Below are 21,313 nucleotides of genomic sequence, written 5' to 3' on the forward strand. Positions count from 1 at the left end.
TTAGTTGTTGTTTTTTCACTCAGTTATGGAATTTGGTTATGAACAAAATAGCCAAAGGAGATTTTTGTTCTGGTCTGAAAACATCTTCAGTGACTTTGAAAGATTAAAGATTACAACCCTTGACATGCCACTGGGCAAATTGGGTGGTACTTTTCCAGACAGGTACATCTTATTACGATCATATCAGGGTATCCCGAATCATGTACACATACACAAAATACTCTTGCACATCATTCACTGATATTGTAAATTGCACTTCTACAATCTGCCCTGAAAAATACTATCAGATAGATGATACCAACTACAATGATTGTAGCAAACACAACTTAAATTTCTTGCAACTGATTAACCTGTTGAGGACAGGCTGATTTTGCTATAGCACACGTTTCCCATATACGCCTGCCTAAGTACACTCGGTGCTCGTCTTCAAAGGGTTAACAAATTACCCTGCATCGACATAAATTCATGAAAACATCAATTACTCGGTGTTTAAGTTTAGCCATGATTAAAAAAAGAAATAAATCATGGTCATTCATACACTGGTATACACTGACACTGACAATGGCCTAAACTGTGCTGGCAGTCTGGAATATTTGATTTGGCTAGAAACAATGAAAGACGGAAAGAAACTTGTACCTATATTCCTATGAAGCTAAACACATTTTGTTGAGCGTAGTCAAAGAGAGTGTGTCCCTGTCCATTTGTTATAGGAAAGTCCCAACCAGAGTTTGTGCCTGTTCACTTCTTCACTTCCTGGGACTGTTTTTCCAGCTCCTCCCTGACTTCTGTGAGAATGTACCCCAGGAGATTCTGTCCCCTCCACGTGTCTTTGCTGAGTGCCTTCGGGTTGTCCTTGCCCAGTCCGATTCCCCAGATCCTGTCCCGGGGACTCGCCTCGACCAGGGTCGTCCCCTTTGTGGCCATCAGCCTCTCCTTGAGGTCTTCATTTTGAGAAAACTGGAGGAGAATCAGGAGGAAGTTGAATATCAAAATAATATCTTGATTAACAGTAAAGCATTACTGTAGGATGACATTTACGAAAAATAAGAGCAGAGATATAGTGCTGAGAATATCCTATGGTTAACTTTGGCAAGTTTCAATTCTAAATAGTCAACATACTCACAAGCCTGTGACAATCAATTAATGCATGAATTATTACTAAAATACAATGTTCTCCTGAGATACATTACATGTATCTTTTCATGAATTTTGCAAGATGGTACTAATATTAATCTTACACACCTACTGAGATGAAGAACTTGGCTCTTTTACAGGGATTCAAGTAAAATGCCTTCTCCATTCTCTCTGTACACACACAAAAAAAAAAGGGAGGGGGAAATTCTGTATGGTATATTAACCACTTAATCTGTTCCATGCTGGAACCTGGTGTCTGTGTATAAGGCTGTTGAGATTTCAGAATTCAGTATGGAATTTGTTAAAACTTTTATAACTAACAATGGAAGAGGTAAGAAAATTTCTAAGCAGTTTGAGTGATAACAAATCAATTCAACCCAATAATATTATGCCTTTAGCTTTTTTGTTTTTAAATGGCAAATTTATTGTTTGTGGCCTGACAAACTTGCTGATAAAGCCTGCATTTAAAAAACCGCAAGGTAAAAAAGGAGGAATGAGAGAGAGAGAAAGCATAAAAAATATCACTTAAAGTTTCATGCTTTCTAGAATTCAGTACATGTCCAAAGTATTAAATTGATCTGTGACAGCACATTGACAGAACTAAAAGATGATGATGCTTATGATGACACACAGCATTTGTATAGCACCATATATCTGTTATAGAAATATTCAAAGGCGCAGACTCCTCCAAGACAGGTTACTTAGCAAATGAATGCCTGGTGAAAAATGTGAGTTTTTAGTGAGGCTTTGAAGTGATCCAGTATCACTTGAGATGTATGATGGGCACCTGGAGAGTAAGGCCAGATGAACGAAGGCCAGGGTGAGGCTGCCATCGCTCAATTAGAGAAGACGGGTATATTGGGGGCCAGACCATGAATGGCCTTAAAAGTGAACAGCAAGATCTTGAAATCAAGAGTAATAGCGTAAGTGATGCGACAAAGTTAATTGTACACAGCAACTGATGTACGAAGGTGTTTACCTTTGCCAGGTTGCCCTTCTTCACGATCTTCACCCTGTGTTCTTTCCAAACATCATCGTCAAAGTTTTGGACTTTCCTTCCAAGAGCCTTCATTGCACCTGGCTTGCTAGCAACGAGAATCCGCTCTGCTATAGCTGTGTCTCCGAACAATACTATGAAAAGAAAGGCACACATAAGACAAAGTCCTTGTGATAGTCTATTTTGGAACGCAATCGTAAAAGTATTTATGGAGCTTATATCATACACATAATATATGTGACCTATCATCAACAAGTGGCAGATATTATTTTCTAAATGAGTGAAGATCAGTATTTTCACTTTGAATTTGAGTTTTGTTTTTGTTTGTTTGTTTGTTTGTTTGTTTGTTTGTTTGTTTTTTTGTTGGGGGGGGGGGGGAGGGATGAAGGATAAAGGGGAAGATTGAATTCCCAACAGGAACTGAAGAATAAAATGCAAGTTCCTTTGGCTGCCACATCAAATGTCAGTGCAAGGATTCTATATATTTTTGCTTGCATACATGTCTCAACAGGACAGGCAACAGGGAGAGTTATGAAAACATGTATAAAATACCATTGTAGGCATTGACTATATGGTAACTAGAGAAGCACTCTGACAGCACAGACCTCTGCCAAGCATGCAGCAGCTCATTTCCACCACTGATCTTGTTCTTCCATAGAGATCAGTGATTTCCACCCATACGTAGGCCCTACTCTGCATTAAAGTCGCCCGATTTCCCAATATAGAAGCCTTTCCAATTGTTACGTCACAAACCCTCAGCTGCACGGCGTGCCTCGCCTTGGCAGAAACTAGAGCACGCACTTTAGTGCGCGCATGCAAACCTCAAATATGCGCATCCTGAACTCCCAAGTTCATTGACCCTACTTGCCAGAATATCAATAATCCTTCATAAATTCCCCCAAAATTCTTGGATCACTACCAAAAGTTAATCATCTGTTACTTATCATTCTCAACCTCTCCTGCAAGTTTCATCCCAATCCATTAACTACTTTTTGAGTTATTTTGCACACGGACAAACTAACAAACAAACAAACCAACGGTAACGAAAACATAACCTCCTCCCTTGGCGGAGGTAATATTGCCAATAATAATCATTATCACCATTTCTGCTAGTGCTAAAATACTATAAGCCTACTGATCATGCCTTAAATGAAATCCCGACAATAATCAAATGACAAGACGAGACTGTAGCCATGGTTTGGTACATATCTAATATCTCTGTCTGCTACAGTGTGTCGAGCATGACAGATTTGTCCTTTCTTGCTATTATATTCCCAACTCCTCAAGTACCCCCAGCACTTATATCAATAGATCTCTGCCAGAAGCCCTCATCAAATGTATCTCTGCTGACAGTTTCAGGCAGGAGGTACAGAAACTCCAGCTCTGATAGAAGGAGAATGCTGTTTTTTAGCTGCACTTAGTAGTTATCATGTAGTTATTTTATATGGCACTGTACATACACCACACCAGACCCGCCAAACAATGCGAAAATACACCAGATGGTGGACTGCACTTACTTGGAAGAAGAAGAAGAAGAAGATCTCATTTATTATTTAAAAAACAAAACAAAACAAGAGGAACAACTAGATTAAATGCCGTCACACATCTTATCTTACCTGCTTTTTGGTGCATCATGTACATTTCTGCGCAAGTGTACTGCACCCCATCGACCTCGAAATTTGCAGGGTGAAACTGACTGAATGGCGACTCTGATGTGTAAAAGAATGTGAACTCCTTCTTTTGCTTCTTTTTAGAGTCGTCGCGAATCGCGCCCCTCTCCTCCGGAGTCCTACTCTGAGATGTGTCTTCGCTAGATATGTTGGATGCCATGATCGCTGCACGAAGTAGCACTACTGGCAATTCGACTTCAACGTGACTTAATGATCCGCTGGATCCGCTGGGGAGGACTGAGTTGGTCAGTTGCACTGTTCCGCTATACGTATAGTCGTCCCGATAGCTGAGCTGAGCCGAGGTCTGCGGTGCGCTGACGGCGATGCACTGCTGTTAGCTGTTGACAGTGTTGTTACGTGGACTAAATATTGCAAGTAGATAAAAATTCATGCAGGTTTGTGGAGATTGAAGCAGTGCTACGTACTCGACCAAATAGACTGCTTACTTCGCAAAGCAAATGGAATGATGAATGAAATATGACAGTACACACAGACATGATATGCATGCCCTCTCCAATTAGCATCGCAGCGTTGAAGGAAGATTTCAATGAATTGCGCAACTTCAGGTCGTTGCATGCTTCGTTGTAATCGGTATTGTGTGTACGAGTGCATCGTCGTCCGCTAAGACATATAAGTGTGTGCCAGTAACGGTGTGTGTGCGTTTGTAAACAAAACAAAGCGCGCGTACTGAACTTCCGGGATTTCCCCCGTCTATTCATTCTCGTGATCCCGTGATCACGTTCACCAATATGCGCTTTCTCATTGGCTGCTTTTCATTGATCGCGGGAAGTACGTTCCCAGGGCACTGAAGGAGATGGCGGACTACTAGTACTAGACTACGACTAGAATATGCCGAGCTCTGCGCGATAAACATCCGTTTTCTCGATGAACCTTGTAGTCAGTGGTAAGATAACTGTCTTTGAAACCTGAATGATCTAATTAATATATCAAAGCTGCATGAATTCTTCAGTAATTGAATAAATAAGCACTCCCGCATTCTCAAGAAAAGTAGACCCTATGACATGTTAAAATGGTTACTAGTATGTACTTGTGTAGCCCGGCCCGACCAGACGCCGTGCGAAGCACGACTGCACGACACTTGTGTAAAAATACCGTGACAGCATGCGCTATGCATGCAGCATGGTATGGTTGAGTGTTCATAATACCGGACACCTAACTTTTTGCTATCAATAGAAACGTGAAAAATCTCACAATTTGCCTGAAATTTTACTCACGTGTGGAGAAAATACTCCGGATTCACAAGCGCGCACTGAAAATGCGATCTAAGGTACGCGCTCTTGTAATAGATGGCGGCTTCGAACGCGTGGGGTGTCATTTTTCCCGCACTCAGCATGCTCAGTTGCCCTGCTCATTTCAACCGACCACCCTGACAATACGTATAGAGGGCACTTCAATGCGTTTTTTCGACAGGCCGCTGTTTTTTTCTAGCCGTCATTTTTTCCCCAATAATATTTGAATATATTTTGAATCCTTCGATATTACTTTTGAAGGACTGTTTGATGAATTTGACTTGATTTTCATTAGGAAACTTTTCATCGTAATTGAAATAAATTAGATGAGTCGGTTTGTTTTTTCACATTAATTTCTCGTTTCTGCATCAACTCGTACGGTCGTAGCGGGCGACAAAATGTTTATGTCATGTGTATGTGTAACGTGTGTGCACGATCGTACAAGCGGCGGTGACAATTTTGCGGTCAAAATCGTCAAATTTATTATGGAAGGATACTCTTGTTAGTCTCTACATCTAACGAGTCAGCAATATATAACCCTAACCCTAACCCTATAACCCTAACCCTAATCCTATTTGGCTTTCCATAGTCCGTATCTATGCCTGTGCTGAAGTTAGAAGCCCAAAATAATTTAGACCCCTAAAACCCAGGATAGCCGGTAGGCCTAGTTATAGGATGGGGGGTTGGGTGTCCGGACACCTAAGACTCTCGCGTACTGACTTGCTTATTTTACTTTGAATACGCATTTGGGTAATTCCATGGGGTTGGGACTGAAATTGTGACATACAAGTTGAAAATTCAAGTTGGGTAAATTGAAATTTCCTTTTTCCCCTGATTTGTTACTCCCATTCTTCAACTTATTCCACTAGAAATCTGTTTATTACTTCGCACACTTTCAGTCAGCATGGGTAAACAGGTATGGCAAAATACCTATGTTACACGGACTTCATTTGTTGACATCCTTCATAATTTTGTGTTCTGAAATGATAACAATGAACACATCCACGTTTTTTTCGTCCATAACACATCAACATGTTATTCAACAGGCGCATGAGATCATTATTAGTAAGATTGTATGTTCTGATGTCAACTGCAAGCCACTTTTATTAACATGTTTTTTTCTACAAACCATTAACAATTTCAATCAAAGGTTTAACTTTTTCATCAAGAGTGACACAATGACAATATTCTTAAAAGCACCACAATTGAAGCAAGTGATTTGTATGGGTATTCAAGTGAAAACATGATTTTATTGTTATAATCAGGGGTTTTCAGTCAACAACCTCGCCCACAGTGTACTACCTATGTTACACGGACAGTATGTCTTTGTAACATAGGTACACTACGACATATCAACTGATTTCCTTTATTGTGGTGTGAGATGTTAAAACCTACACATATAGACTTTATGTATGTTCCCACAAATAAGACTATTGTAACAGTTCTTTGGAATTATATCTACTGCACACCTGTGGAACAATACCTATGTTACACAGACTTCAATTCTTTGTAACTCTGGTATGAAAGAAGGCAGACTTAATCAGAAGAAGAAGAAGAAAGTGAAGCTTTACACAATTTGACCTTATATACACTAACATCATCAACTAGTTGTCAACTAACTAAGAAAACTAATAAAGAGAAATCAGACAAGTCTTCTTGTCTTCTCCATGTTCTTTGTTTGAAATTAATTTCTGCTCTTTTCTCCAATGTCCATTTAGCCCTCGGTTTTTGTTTTTCTTCGGTCCATTTTCCCTCTGTGCAGTTTTCTTCTTGTCTAGTTTGTTACATTCGCTCTTCTTGGGTGTTGCTTTGTCGGCTTCCTCTCTGTTTGTGGAGTGCTGTGGATGTGTCCTTGTCACTCTTTCATGTAGTTTAAAACGTAGCGGTGGCAGAGGAGGAGCCATGGCAGATTCATCGACAAACTGAACATAAGGTGTAAAGAGAAATAGAATAAAAAAATTAAAAGAAAATTTTTGTCGGGGTCGACTATTCCTGTTGATGTATGTGTGTGTTTATGAATGGAATTAAATAATTTCAACAATTTTGCTTACATTTCTACCTCTTGGCATACCCATTAGCTAGAGTTCCATGTGTACCTCCCATCAAAATTGGAAAAAAAATGGGTTATGCTTAAAATGATGTAAATATTAATAATAATAATAATATAGCATGTAAAACATAGGAAAATATCATTTTCATACTCTATGCTAAAAACTTGTTTTGATGTAAGCTAGGAAGGGCAGGTCGCTGCCCCCAGTGTCCTAGCTAAGGTTAGGCTAGGGTCAGGGTTACGGTTACGGTTATGGTCCTTAATAGACTCCCAAAATAATACTAGGCCCTATTTTATATTCATCCCCCATCAAAATTGTCGCCCTCTTTTTGAATGATAGTGTAGAGCAATAATAGTCCAATTTTGATTGGGGTTCATAATTTCATTGAAGCCTTTCCTACCCACTACCCACCCAAACTGAATAGGACACTGGCATTTTAGCTTTGAGACTTCACAGTGGGTGAGCATGGAATAGAAATGGTGAATCCTTGTGAAATGTTAACAACTTCATCAGAGCATCTAACAGGTCAGTGAAATCGTGGAAGGAAAACATTGACATTTTCGAAGTAAATCTGTTAAAGAGACAGAATATCACAGCTCCTAGTTCTCTCAATATCACCAGCAAAATAAGGCAAACTCTATTTCTCTAGTTCAGATGCAGTCTGGACATCTACGTTTTCCAACTAGTATATAGTGATGAATACTAACTTTAGCACGTCTACCTTGGTAGATACCTTATGACAAAAGGGTCCAAAAATTCACAATAATCGGGAGGTAAAACAAATTTATATTGCAGTGAAGATACACTGATATACTTTTGTATGGTTTTCTAAGAGAGGAATTATATGCTCCTTTTGCAGAGACCGGCATGGACAGAAAATTTGGCGATCAAAATTATGAACATGAACCTGTAACAAATATCTCAGTATGTGGGACTACAGTATCATCGTCCACAGTATTTTTGGCCAGTTCAGAGGTTTAGATGTCCTTTTTTTTCCTCTAATAGAGTTACAGAATATGACAAATGTTATTATTTTCGTAAAATAGCGTAAAAGCTTACCAATTGACTTCAGAAACATTAAAACTCCTGTACCTACGTTACATGGACAACGGCAGAAAAACAGATCTTGCGCTGTCCAGGTAGGTGTATATTGGCTGTGAGTAGTTTTTCTGCCGTTGGGGGAGGACTGCCAGTGACATGAATACGATTGCTGAAGTTAGTAGCTCTTCTTTTTATCGCGAGACGCGTCTTTCCTTACCTACGTTACACGAAGAGGCCGGACATCGCACTGAAGTAGAGTGATATGTTCTGTATTTTCTCGTTTATTTGGAGGATTTTGATGCTAATTTTTGGATAAGAATACTTCTGAAATATAAATCTCATTATAGAAATAAAGTTTCCGATCATATTATGATTGGAAGTGTATGTAAAACCATGCTATACCTATGTTACAACAAAAATTGCCATGGACATCGTTTGTAACATAGGTATGAGGTTGCTTGAAGATGCTCTGGTGTTCTTATTTTGTTACAAATGTTTATGTGCCTTATAGTCTTTTTAGAAGTCACCTTGCCTCTCTTAATTATGATAGGCATAATGCTGAAAGGTTGTATATTCCTGTTTTACATTGCCATGAAAATGGCATATATTTATGTCACAACATAAACCACAAAAAACCATGGGACATCATTAGTGAAACAGTCATAGACAAAATACATTTGTACACAGGCTTGTTTTTTTTCATCAAATAATTCTTCACACATTTCTCTTCAAGAATAACTGCAAACCACCGACAATTATTTGATAAATTTGTCAGAATATGACTTTTATTCCCTACACAACATGAAAATCTAGAGAAGACCCAACCCCATGGAATGACCCATTTACGCACAGCTCCTCACTGACAAACAACTGTTTAGGTAGGCGCGTCGTTGTCAAACCAGACGCACTTTACAGTACGCGTCCGGTCCCACAACCTGTCCGGACAGGCAATGACTGGGTATATGTAGTTACACGATAAACCTTATTCGATTTTGCTAAATTTCGGTAATTTAGAGGGAATACTTAGTTGTTTTCGCCACATTTTAACGTTACTCGGTAGCGTAGCCCAGTGAGGAATCGAACACCGTTGCGCGTAGTCCCATGCGTACATTTTCTTTCTGTACGCGCAATGCCATTATAATGCGCGGTCGGTCGTTATGGACCCGGTCGGTGGGTTGAACACCTACCATACAATGTATGCATGACCGCGATGGCCAATGGCAGGGATGCGTGTATGCACTATGCCGATGTACGGTGTAGAAATCTAAAGTTCTAGCTGGCAATGTGCACAATTGTCGTACTTCAAAGTAGACCTAGATCTAACTTTTTAATAGATTTACTCAAACTCCAGGGAGAGAGAGAGAGAGAGAGAGAGGGGGGGGGGGGGGCCTGAGGTAGTGACTAGGGACAGGGTCTAGACCAGCGTGTTTAGATGTCACAGTGACAGAGTTCTCTAGACCTTACATCGTCTAGCTAGCCGAAATGAGTTGCCTCTAGCTCTAACGTATTATTAAGTAATAGATCTAGGCACCCTACAGTAAATCTACCAAGCAATAGTACCATGATTTGGCATTTATCATGGGCATGAGTTAATGACCACACACAGTCAGTTCAGGCTAGCCAATAATTTGACTGCCTGCTAGTGCTAATACATAACTAGTTACAGTCTGCTTCTGCATAGACCTATCCGCAGTCAAATTTTAGCATGGGAGGTTGAACATTGTGATGTCCTTGTTGCAGATTTTGTTTGTTTGTTTTTTATGCCTCCGCCACGAAGTGGTGCCGGAGGCATTATGTTTTCGGGTTGTCCGTCCGTCCGTCCGTCCGTCCTTCCGTCCGCCCGTAATGAATTTTGTGGACAAGGTAACTATCAAAACCTGTTGAGGTATCCTAATGAAACTTGGCATGTATGTGTATTAGGGGGTGAAGTTGTGCCTATCAACTTTTGGGTGCACATGCTCAAGGTCAAAGGTCAAAAGGTCAAGGTCAAATACATAAAATTTCATTTTCATTTCATTTCATTTCATTTCATTTATTTTCCACATCCTGATAAAAAGCATTTACAAAACGCAGGAACTATACATACACAGTGTAGGACTTTGCAACAATACAAGAAAAATAAGTCCAACTTACAAGGATTTTACAACAGACAAAAACAACATAAAAACAGCTATTTCAGTTTGTGGGGGGATCAACATAGACCATTGGTCTTTCTATGGCTGATCCCAAATGCTACAGCAAAGAATAGTTACATTGATGCAATACACACAAGAAAAACTATACTACAAAAAGTGCATAATACATGTAAGAAGGCAAGAGTAATCAAAGTGTGGCGCTTGTACACTGCATAAAACTTCAAATTTATAATATATCTTTATGAACAAGGAATGATTTGTATCTTCTTTTAAATATTGAAAGTCTATTAGACAGCTTTATCACATTTGGCAAGTCGTTCCATAGAACAGGTCCCGTATATTTGAAAGTGTATCTTGAAATGCAATATTTAAAATTTGGGATATACAATCTATTCATCTGTCTAGTATTATATTTATTCTTATTTTGGATGAAGGAAGTATCAAGAAACCCTGGCAAAATGTTGTTTATATATGTGTACATGAAAACAGCGAGAAAAAATTTGTTCATATCAAAAATCGTCAATAAGTTATGTTCTTTGAATAGAGGACCTGTGTGGCTAAGAAATGGTCTATTACTAATCATACGGATTGCACGCTTTTGTAAAATAAAAATACGCTGTAAAAGATACTTTGCACAATTTCCCCATACTATGTTACAGTAAGATAATTTAGGCATAATCAAAGTGTGATATAACTTAACAAGAATTTCAGAAGGTACGATTGCACGTATACTATTGATTGCACCTATTGCTCTAGAGACTTTACAGCATACTTCATTGACATGATATCTCCATGTTAAGTGATCATCAATGATAACTCCAAGAAATTTGGTAAAACGAACAACTGGAATTTTAAAGTCGGCAATCTTAACATCAAAATCATCAATGTTTACTACTTTATTTCTTGGTCTAAATATCATACATGATGTTTTGTCTGCATTTAATTTCAATTTATTGGCTATGAACCATTGATGAACTTTCTCTAGTTCACAACTTAAAATTGCACTGATACTTTGTGTATCTTTACATGAAATAAAAAAACTAGTATCATCTGCATATGAGATCAGCTGCAAACAGTTACTGGCATGCTGTAAGTCATTTATGTAAAGTATAAAAAGTAATGGACCTAAAACTGACCCCTGGGGTACACCGATATTTACAGTCACACAGGGAGAAGAAAAACCATTAAATGTTACATATTGCACACGATTTGAAAGATAACTCTTAAACCAATTAAAAGCTGTACCTCTTATTCCATAAAACCGCAGTTTACTCAACAATATAGTGTGGTCAATACAATCAAAAGCCTTTGACAGATCAAAAAATATTCCTACCAATAAGTTTTTATTCTCAATGGAAGTTGTAATTTTGTCAATAAAATCTAATAATGCCATATAAGTGGAGTATTTTTGTCGAAATCCAAATTGTTTGTTGAATAATATATCATTTTGGGAGAGGTAAGACATAAGACATTTCACTATTTCCACCATATCTATTGAATGCCTGAAGATATTTTCTTGAAACTTAGTTTATACATGTATTACCCAATTAAGATTCTCTGGTGAAAGTTTGCGTCATGAGGTCAAAGGTCAAAGGTCAAAAGGTCAGGGTCAAATACATGAAATTTCACTATTTTCGCCATATCTATTGAATTCCTGAAGATATTTTCTTGAAACTTAGTGTATACATGTATTACCCAATTAAGATTCTCTGGTGAAAGTTTGGGTCATGAGGTCAAAGGTCAAAAGGTCAAGTAAAAATATCAAAACTTCTTTTTTTCTCCGTGCCTTGGAAAATTGTTCAAGGTATCTTCATGGAACATGTACTGACTGGAAGTGATTATCTAGAGAATGTAGGGTTCATGGGGTCAAAGGTCAGGGGTCAAAGGTCAAGTGCAACACTTCAAAATTTTACTATTTCCCTCATATTTATGCAATGCCAGCAGGGTTATTATTTTTTTACACTTGGTGTATGCATGTGTAACCTAATAGAAATTCTCTGGAAAGTTTTTTTTTTTTCTTCTTTTTTTGCCTCAAAGGTCAAAAGGTCAAAGATCAAGTGAAAGTGCTGAACTAACTTTTTCCTCCATATCTCGAAGTGGCTCAAGTTATCTTGAAACTTAGTACATATTATGCATGTTCTACCTGAAAGTGATTATCTTATGAATTTTAGGGTCAAGGGCCAGATGAAAATGGTAACAATTTACTATTCAATTCAGAAATTGCACTTTTTCTCCACACCTGTACCTTGAAAATTACTCAATGCCTAAATGTATGAATGGGTCAAAGTCAAGTTAAAGTCCTTAAATCCCTAGATACATGCTCTCCTATTCATCCAATTAAACCTAGGTCAAGGAAGGTGAACATTCAACACATTTGTGACAAACTTGTCATTTCAATATTTTGCCAATTTTGTGAAAATGTAATCACACATTGTCCACATGTACTATCTAGACCTATTGGGAAAATCATGCATTATGGCGGAGGCATACCTGTAGCCAAAGCGACATTTCTAGTTTTTCTTACTATAGGGTCTACTGTGTACGGGTCCGGTAGATGTATGACCCGGTTTCTTTTATGCCTTCACTCAAAACTCCCTACCTTTTTGTTTGGACACCCATTTCTCAGAATGTGAAGCTGTTGGCATCGCTGGAGTGGAGTCACAATCATGGCTGCGGTGATGAGTGACGGAGGACAGGGTCCGTCGGTCATCTGGGACTTTGATCCCAACCTCACGGACGAGATCTACAAAGACCTCGGGGTGGAGGAATTGTCCAACATGGAAGACAAGGCGGGTGCAAAGCAAGGCATCCAAAAACTGAAAGGAAAGGCTGCTAGTGGAGCAAAGGTACGGTACCGATGGCGATCAATGGATGTGGCTAGATCTTTTGCTCTATTCTTTTTCTGAAATTAGCATTATTGTTTTAGGGGAGGGATGAGGAAGTAGGGATGCTTTCCTTAGCTGCCCAAAGGGCAAAAACTGTTTGATACCGGTATCTGATAAACCAGGGCTGCACACTAACCCCTCCCCCCTTTTTTTTCTACTTGCCCGACCTGCTGAGTGACGGACCAGTAGATTATGTAACGTTAGGTACCCAGTTTTTCCATTTTTTAACTGGTCCATTCCTTAAAAAGTTACTGGTCCAACAGTGATTTATGATACTGGTCCTGGACTGTCAGACCAGTGCCAGTGTGCAGCATTGTATAAACGACTAGACACAGAGGTCTAACAGTTAAATTTTATTTTCTGTCTCCCTCATGTGAGAAAGTCCAAACATAATATCACTTGTTTGGTTTTAATTTCTTTTTCTGTTTTTGTTTATGTAATTATGGGGAGGGGGAGATTAATTACGTTGTTCTTCTTTTTTTCTTTTGAAGTACGTACAGTCCACCATCTCATGTATTATCTTGCGTGTACTGATTGACTGGACTGTGGGTGTTAGAAGAGATTATTACTTTAAATTATAGTGAGAGAAATGTATTTCTGTCAAAAAGTAGTAAAAACTAGTACCCATGATATGATATGGTAGCTGGTATTTACTGTGAATCATGATATATTCGCGGCATGAATTTTTCACGAATTGGAGCCGACGGCCTTTTTTGCGGCATGACATTTTCGCGAACTGCCACTGGCATCCAATGCATATAGTGTAGACAAGAACTTTCGTGTGCATTTTAATTTCATGAATCTCGGCGCTCGCGAAATTCACAAAATTAAAATATAGCGACATTCCTCATTGTACAGTAATTTTGATATGGCTTTACAATGCTTTTCACTTTACTTTACTATAGAGGAATAATTGTGGTGTTTTTCAAAGAGAAATGCGATTCTGAATGTGTAAAGAGTTGTTGCCGTAACAGTTAAATTCTATACATGAGTGTGTATTTCCATATTCATAAGGGTATTTTTATGTCAAACTGGATCTGAAGATGGATCAGAAAAAACAAACAAAAAACTTTAATATCAATATACAAAATTTCCCCATAAACTAACGTGTAACATACAATGTACCATTGTTAAAGTTAGCTGAGATTGATTGGTTAAAAAAACAGAAAAGAAAAAGATTTTTTATATATTTTTTTTTTTTGCTGTTGTTGTAATGACTAGATTTGATGCATACAACTTGTATGTATACATTTTCCTCTGGAACACGTCTCTTATACAGACTTTTTGTACTTTCAGGGAACTACTGGTCAAGGCAAAAATGGCGTACGTCACACCACACCTAGTCCTGCTAGTCTGAGGACATCCACACAAAACCACATCCACAATGGGACAGACTGCAGCTGCAAGCGTCGCATCCTAGAAAGCAGCAAGCAACCAGGTATTTGACTGATCTCTCTTTCGGAAACAGATGACTGAGGTATCATGGTACAACTGAAAGCCCCTTCTCAAATTGCTGCAGAACGCTTGCCTGAACATGAATTTTACTATCCCCCCCCCCCCCAAAAAAAAAAGTCCAAAAATATAAGAAAATGATGTAGAAACTCAATTCAGTCATGGGCTTCAGGACACCCAATCATTTGAATAAACAGCACATGTTCATTCGCACATGTAACCCTGCTGCCTGCTATTCACATGATTCAATATATATCTAATTTTCCACATCTGATTTGATTTTCAGATTCTTTCTCATGTCTCTCTGATGAAGTCATCCTTGCAATATTCCGGTGGCTTCCGATCAAGACGCTCACGCACTGCGCTAAGGTTAGCAGGAGATGGCGACAGCTGGCGTAAGTGATCCAGAAATGTGGGCTGTAGTTGGAACGACGTCTGCCCGCAGAAGAATTCCTTCTTATGTTTGGTTGATTTTTCCCTAAGATGCAGTTTCACTTCCCAAAAAATGAGAGGATGAACATTCCAAGCGTTTTGTTATCACCAGCTCAGATGTTTTATGCATCATCAAATGAGGTGTAATTAGAATGGTCATTTTAACACTGTCATTTCAAGAAAGAGTGTAAGTTATTTGCTGACCATACAAGCAGCAAGAAAGTTCAATGCCTTCTTGCAAATGAATTGAAATTTATGCCTTGCCTGTGGACCAAAACTTGCCAGTGGGGAAAGGAAGACATAAAACCACCACTTCCTCGTTTTCATTTTAATAATGCAGGGAACACTTGTCAGATTTTAACTCACATAGAAAGTGTTAACATATAAATCAATATCATTACATGTGTTGTTTAGCTTGTTATCTTTCCATCTACAATGTATCTATCTATCTATATTTCTATCTATCTATCCATCTATCTATCTATCTATCTATCTGCCTATCTATCTATTTATCTATCTGTCTATCTTCCAACCTACCTACCTGTATGCATCTATCCATTGTGTTACATGTGTATGTATACACACATAGAACAGGGACATCTGGAGAAATAACATCTTTACATACATTGATAACAACTTCCGCTGGTGATAATATAATATATTAGGAATTTTCTTTTGTTCCCATGATCTTGCTTGTTTTTCATGGTTTATTTTGTAAACACACTTCTATTTATTTTCTTCTCTGCGATGTGTGTCACTGAAACCAAATTTCAGCAGATTATCTCATTGATTTTAACACAGATATGATGAGGAGCTGTGGAGGAGGGTTGACCTTTCATCGCGCAACTTTCAGCCACACATTCTGGGGATGATCTTGCGGAGGGGAGTGACTGCGGCCAAGGTTTCGCGGAGTACCATCGCCGGACCCGTGTTTAACGCAGACGACGAGGAAAGTGCAATGGAGGAAGGTGATTCCGTGGAGATTTCGAGGTAAAGTCCCAAAGTTTTGTGCTGAAGTCGGAGACAGAATTCAGTTAGGACTACTGTCACTTTCAGCTGCCTAGCCGATAAGGTGGATTAGTAGACTATCAACAGTAGACAGAGAGAGAGATAGAGAGGGTAAGAGAAATGAACATGAGAAACAAACTATGCCTGTGCATTCTTTCACGTTAATTAATCTGAAGGCCAAAGAGTACTACTCATAGATACAACTGATGTGTATGTTTAAACACATAATGTAGCAGGGAAAGTAGTAGTAAAATCTCTTTGATATTCCATTGTAAAGATATGATCTCCCTCCATTTGCATATCTTTTTCAAGTATCTCTGGGCCTATTAAAGCATAAAATATGTAAGTTTAGATAGAAATATAAAACTTTCACATTCTCTGTTGAGCACATCCTCTCTCTACATCCACCAGTGGTTCCATGGTATCTTTGGACCTTTGCAAATAAAGATATAAAACTTACTTTTATACCAGGAATTATTATTCTTGTTACAATACTTCATCATTTGCCAATGTTTCTGGATATATTTTGTATGTGATGATGAAATGTGTTCAAGTTTTCTTGTGCAGAGGTGATTATACCCTTGTCCTACAATTATGATTTATCCATTGTTGATGTTTTTTTTTGGATGTATGCTCGAATACCGGTAGAAGATGAAAGATGAAATGTTCTAACTTTCCTCCCAATGTAGACCTCCTCTCCCCGCATCCACCCATCTCTCCCTGGTGTCGCTGGACCTGTCAGCCTGCATCACTGACGACCCCGCCAGCATCCAGTCCATCCTTGAGAGGTGCCACGCCCTCCAGAGGCTGAGCCTGGAGAGCTGCAGCCTCAACGAGGGCGCCCTTCATTCCCTGGCTGCTGCGTGCGGCTCCATCCAGGTCCTCAATCTTGCCATGTGTCGGCTGGCCTGCCACAGCGGGCTGGTCGCTCTCCTCACCAATGCGCAGCAGTGAGTTTCCTTTCATTTTCATGTCAGAACATGACATTTAGTGAAGATATAAATGTTTGAAGGTTTGATTTGGTAGGATCTCTCGGCCCTTTGTGTACTTGGAGCACAGAAATCCTCAATGGTACTATACACTCTGTCCTGTGTCCCTGACACAGAAAGGATCAAACATTGTTAGTTAGATTTACTTATCAAAGCCAGCATGAACATGATGTTGAAATATTTCTTTAAAGAAGCACCATCACTATGTAACAAGTAGACGCTTCCTCTTCAGTTGGAGTCAGAACTGACTTTGGAAAATAATCTTGCCCGTTGCAACCTTTGATTTTCATAGACTGACCTGTCTGAACATGTCATGGGTCAACCTGTCACGGTCCGCTCTCGCCCAGGTCATTCCAGTCCTGTCTCCAAGCCTTCAGCAACTCAACCTCAGTGGCTATCGAGAGAAACTAAAAGATGAAGGTATCTCATTTTTTTTTCATTTTTATTTATTTATTTTTTTTATTTTATTTTTTTTAACATGAGATGGGCCCACACGGCAACCTAGGTGGAAGTTTCTGAGATGTATCATGATAGATGCTGTTTAGACTTGAATGCATGAATATTTGCTCAGAATGGTCTACTGTGTAAAGTGCCAAGTGTTGCTGGTCTTTTGAACAAGCAAGCATGTGAAAGAATCACATGTTCAATCAACTTGCCTTCAAACTTTATCTTCAAGAATGTGAGAAGGTTACTAGTATGATTCTTCTTCGATAGGTTTGAGAAACTTTTTACTTAGTACCCTCATAGTCAGTGTCTTTTAGTGTGGCGCAGCTTTTCATTCGATCTTATAGAAATAGCCTCTTTTAATCATGTGCATTGGAATATATAACAGTTGTACAGTGCATTGTTTACATAGGTCGATATGAAATACAAAGTGTCTGCCTACACACATTAAACTTTACTTACAACTGGATCTGACAGTGACATGCATTCTATTTGGTTTATATCATAACCAGGTAAGTATTTCCTATCCTCCAATTTCCACAAATTTTCTAGCCGCTGACATATTGAATTTAGTTTTGAAGCACCCTCATATCTTTGACAGAAGGCAAATATGTATCTAGAATGAGTTTATGGTGGGAAAATTGGAAGACCCATGTCATGTATTAAACTCTTTATGGACAGGTACAAAAGCCTGTAGCTCAGAAAGTTGATGTGGCATGCTTACTGTTAAGGAATATGAAATGATTACAATGTCTCAAAAAAAAGCCAAATATAGATGTTTATATATTATTATATATGTTCATGAACAATTCACCTACAGTGCGCTCCCGTTATATCGAACATGGTTATAATGAAATTCCGGTTACAACAAAGTAAAAATTCAGGCCACAATATTATCCGTTCTATGTTTTTTATCGTTTATTTATTCGGTTATAGTGAAATTTCGATATAAGAAAGAAAACTGCCGGTTCCGAGGACTTCATTATAATGGGAGTCCACTGTAAACATACATATCATTCTGTAAGAGAAAGGGAGAGAGAGGAAGAAGGCGATTTAAGGAGATGACCAATAATGCTCACAGGACTGTCTCTTTTCCATCTTCCTGCCACATTCTGCTTTTGGCTGTTTTGACAAAGATGTCACTGTTTTGGTGTCACGGTGCAAATCTTTGGTGGAGCTGGACCTGAGTGACTCCACCGTGCTGACCAACCACGCCCTGGCAGCCATCACCGAGAGCTTGGCCGAACTTCGACACCTGTCACTCAGCCGCTGCTACGACATACCCCACTACGCATTTGTGTGAGTTGCATACTGTATGTGCCATATGTTGATAGGTAGTCTAAATTTTTGTGAATCGGGACTTCCCGATGATCTTGCGAGTGGTTAAATTTGCGATCGTGGAGCACTGTACCAAATGGAGAAATGCTTACATGTACGTCACATTCATATCGGGATCGGAGTCAATATTTTCGTGTGTCTTTGATATCGCGAATAGCTCTTGACTCACGAAATTTTCGAAAATAAAAACCTTGCGAAATATTCGGCATATACAGTAATTGATGTTCTTTAATGGGGGGGGGGGGGATAATCAGTGATTGGACATCACACTCATTTTTTTTTAAGGTAAAACTTAGTTCTCAGAAGGGCTAAAAATTTCTCTTCCACAATTTGGACTTTGTTTTGCAATATATTAAAAGCCTGTACCAAGAAACTTGTCCAGCTGATGCGATATGCCATGATATTGAGTTGTGAAATATTTTGAGATAAAAAGTGTGAAATATTTTTAAAGAGAACGAAAGTTTTACTGTGTACCCTTGTTACCTCAAATGGATCTTTCACTGATAACATGAGTGTGAAAAAGAAAATCCAAGAGAAAGAAGCTAAACTGAGAAAATAGACAATTGAATGAATGAACAAATGAACCAGGGAATGCTTGAATGAACAACTGAACAATGATGCCATACAGTTTTCAGACATTTGCAGGGGATGTCATTGGTAATAAATGCTCTCCATATCGTCAGTTGAATTAAAACTTATTTGATTTTTAGGTGGTGAAATTTCCTATTAATGGTACCTTTAAAATCCAATGTTAAGAAAGCATAATTCACAGTACAGTTGAACCTCTCGTATCCGGACAAGTCAGGACAGGGGCTCATCCGGATAAGGGATTTGGCCAGATATGGGAGACTCAATGCTTTATACATGTACATATACATACACATGTAGTGATGTACTGATGTAGCCCATTGTAGTACCACATTTAGTAATGTGTATACTGCAACCTTTTCATTATTACACTCAGTAACAGACCCCAAAATAGAGGTTTGTGTTTGCAAGAATGAAATCATTTTCTTTTATAAATTCTTGGGATGATTTACCTAAATAATTATTAAGAAATGTATCAAGTATATGTAATTCATGTGTGTTTGTGTAGGAGTTCTCATGGAGTTGGGAATCCCCCTTTCCTCCTGTAATTACTGTATAATTAAAAAAAAAAAAAAAAAAAAAATCACGGCGAGATTGCGTCCGTATAATAGAGAGATCCGGATAAAGGGAGGCCGGATAATAGAGGTTCAACTGTAGTTCATTTTCCCTCCGGCTGTGCTCTCCGATTTTAAACAGGTCAGTGACGGAGATCAACACGATGAAGGCGCTCGACGTGTTCGGTCTACTGCAACCGCCTCAGCTGGAGCGCCTAAAGGTCCAGATGCCCAAGATCGTGATCAACTCCTACCCCTACTCCAGCATTGGGAGACCGACCTTTTCCAGCAAGCAGCCGCGACACATCTGGGGAGTCGAATGCCAGGTCTGATGCACCCCCACTCAGAAACTCGCAAACGATTGATCTTGTGCCATGTCCAACTCTTCAACGAGTCCATCGCGTCTTCAGCTTTCCCAGAGTCCTTTTTATCATTGAGCGTCAGATTCAAGTGGAGACATGTAATGGATACGAGTCAACGACTCCAGGGAACAATTTCTCGACAGGCAATCAAGTAAAGCTGAGATGTTGGATGGAGCAATTCACACATTGGAATCAGTCGTTCATGCCATGCTATCTGCCGAGAGCAGTCGGCACAGACACTGATTGTGCACTGATAGAGAGAGAACATGCACACTGAATTTCTACTTTGTGCTTGTAAACGTGGACACAGCAGTCAGACATAAGCAGCTACAGCCAGGCACATCAAGGACTGATTCTCGAGGAAGGATACTTTTTTCTGCTCTCTCTCCTTTCTTTTCTTTGTTTTGTTTTGTTTTTTGTTTTGTTTTGGTAGTCACTCATCCAACATTTCATGCAGTCAAATCTTGCAGCAACACATTTGTATGGATGTCGTATCAATTTATTTCTGTCCTTTGTGATGATTATCAAATACTTTTGTGGCAGTCATAGCGCTAAACACGTTTCCTGCCAGAGGTAGCTATGTGTTCTGATTAACTTCTGTGTAAAAAAACAAAACAAAACAAAAAACTAGCTGTGTTTGATGGTATGAACAGAATGGTCTAAAATGGGAAAGCTATTTATGCTGCAAAGGTGTCTTTGATGGTTCAGCCCACAAAGTCATCAGATTGTAGTTTTGTTTTGTTTTGTTTTGTTTTGTTTTGTTTTGTTTTGTTTTTTTAGCAGAGGTTTTTCAGTTGCATAATACTGTGTGGATTGTACTATGTTGAGCTAAATTGTGTATCCTTTTTTTTAACAAGTTTTGATCATTATGATTATTGCATATGTGATTAAAAAAAAAACAAATGAAACATATTGCTGCTCCAAAAATAACTTGAAATTGAATTTTTCACTGGTGTTTTCCTTTTCTGTAAAAAAAGATAGCA

The 21,313-nt window shown here is 38.8% G+C and overlaps 2 protein-coding genes across 2 annotated transcripts; one reads left to right on the forward strand and one right to left on the reverse strand.

The window, feature by feature from the left end:
* Nucleotides 1–591: 591 nt before the first annotated feature.
* On the reverse strand, nucleotides 592–3,961 carry LOC140237107 (N-glycosidase YbiA-like). The gene is made up of 3 exons (XM_072317045.1): nucleotides 3,748–3,961; nucleotides 2,114–2,265; nucleotides 592–957 (listed from the first exon to the last, which is right to left on the reverse strand). The coding sequence occupies exons 1-3, from the start codon at nucleotides 3,959–3,961 to the stop codon at nucleotides 739–741; spliced, it is 585 nt and encodes a 194-aa protein (XP_072173146.1). The 3' UTR covers nucleotides 592–738.
* A 685-nt stretch (nucleotides 3,962–4,646) lies between these two features.
* LOC140237225 (S-phase kinase-associated protein 2-like) lies at nucleotides 4,647–20,408 on the forward strand. The gene is made up of 9 exons (XM_072317167.1): nucleotides 4,647–4,705; nucleotides 12,905–13,124; nucleotides 14,460–14,601; nucleotides 14,902–15,010; nucleotides 15,849–16,037; nucleotides 16,745–17,005; nucleotides 17,337–17,464; nucleotides 18,625–18,787; nucleotides 20,111–20,408. The coding sequence occupies exons 2-9, from the start codon at nucleotides 12,945–12,947 to the stop codon at nucleotides 20,298–20,300; spliced, it is 1,362 nt and encodes a 453-aa protein (XP_072173268.1). The 5' UTR covers nucleotides 4,647–4,705; nucleotides 12,905–12,944; the 3' UTR covers nucleotides 20,301–20,408.
* The last annotated feature ends 905 nt before the right edge of the window (nucleotides 20,409–21,313 follow it).

Source organism: Diadema setosum, chromosome 13 (genome assembly GCF_964275005.1).
Source record: "Diadema setosum chromosome 13, eeDiaSeto1, whole genome shotgun sequence".
Classification (NCBI taxonomy): Eukaryota; Metazoa; Echinodermata; class Echinoidea; order Diadematoida; family Diadematidae; genus Diadema; species Diadema setosum.

What these genes read in the sequence shown, in the direction of transcription:
- LOC140237107 (XM_072317045.1), bottom strand. Translation starts at nt 3,961, where the DNA reads ATGGCATCCAACATATCTAGCGAAGACACATCTCAGAGTAGGACTCCG. An exon ending in CATGATGCACCAAAAAGCAG is followed by an intron (nt 2,266 to 3,747) that starts GTAAGATAAGAT and finishes TTCTTTTCATAG; the next exon opens with TATTGTTCGGAGACACAGCT. An exon ending in AGAAGGGCAACCTGGCAAAG is followed by an intron (nt 958 to 2,113) that starts GTAAACACCTTC and finishes ATTCTCCTCCAG; the next exon opens with TTTTCTCAAAATGAAGACCT.
- LOC140237225 (XM_072317167.1), top strand. Translation starts at nt 12,945, where the DNA reads ATGGCTGCGGTGATGAGTGACGGAGGACAGGGTCCGTCGGTCATCTGG. An exon ending in AGGAGATGGCGACAGCTGGC is followed by an intron (nt 15,011 to 15,848) that starts GTAAGTGATCCA and finishes ATTTTAACACAG; the next exon opens with ATATGATGAGGAGCTGTGGA. An exon ending in GATTCCGTGGAGATTTCGAG is followed by an intron (nt 16,038 to 16,744) that starts GTAAAGTCCCAA and finishes CTCCCAATGTAG; the next exon opens with ACCTCCTCTCCCCGCATCCA.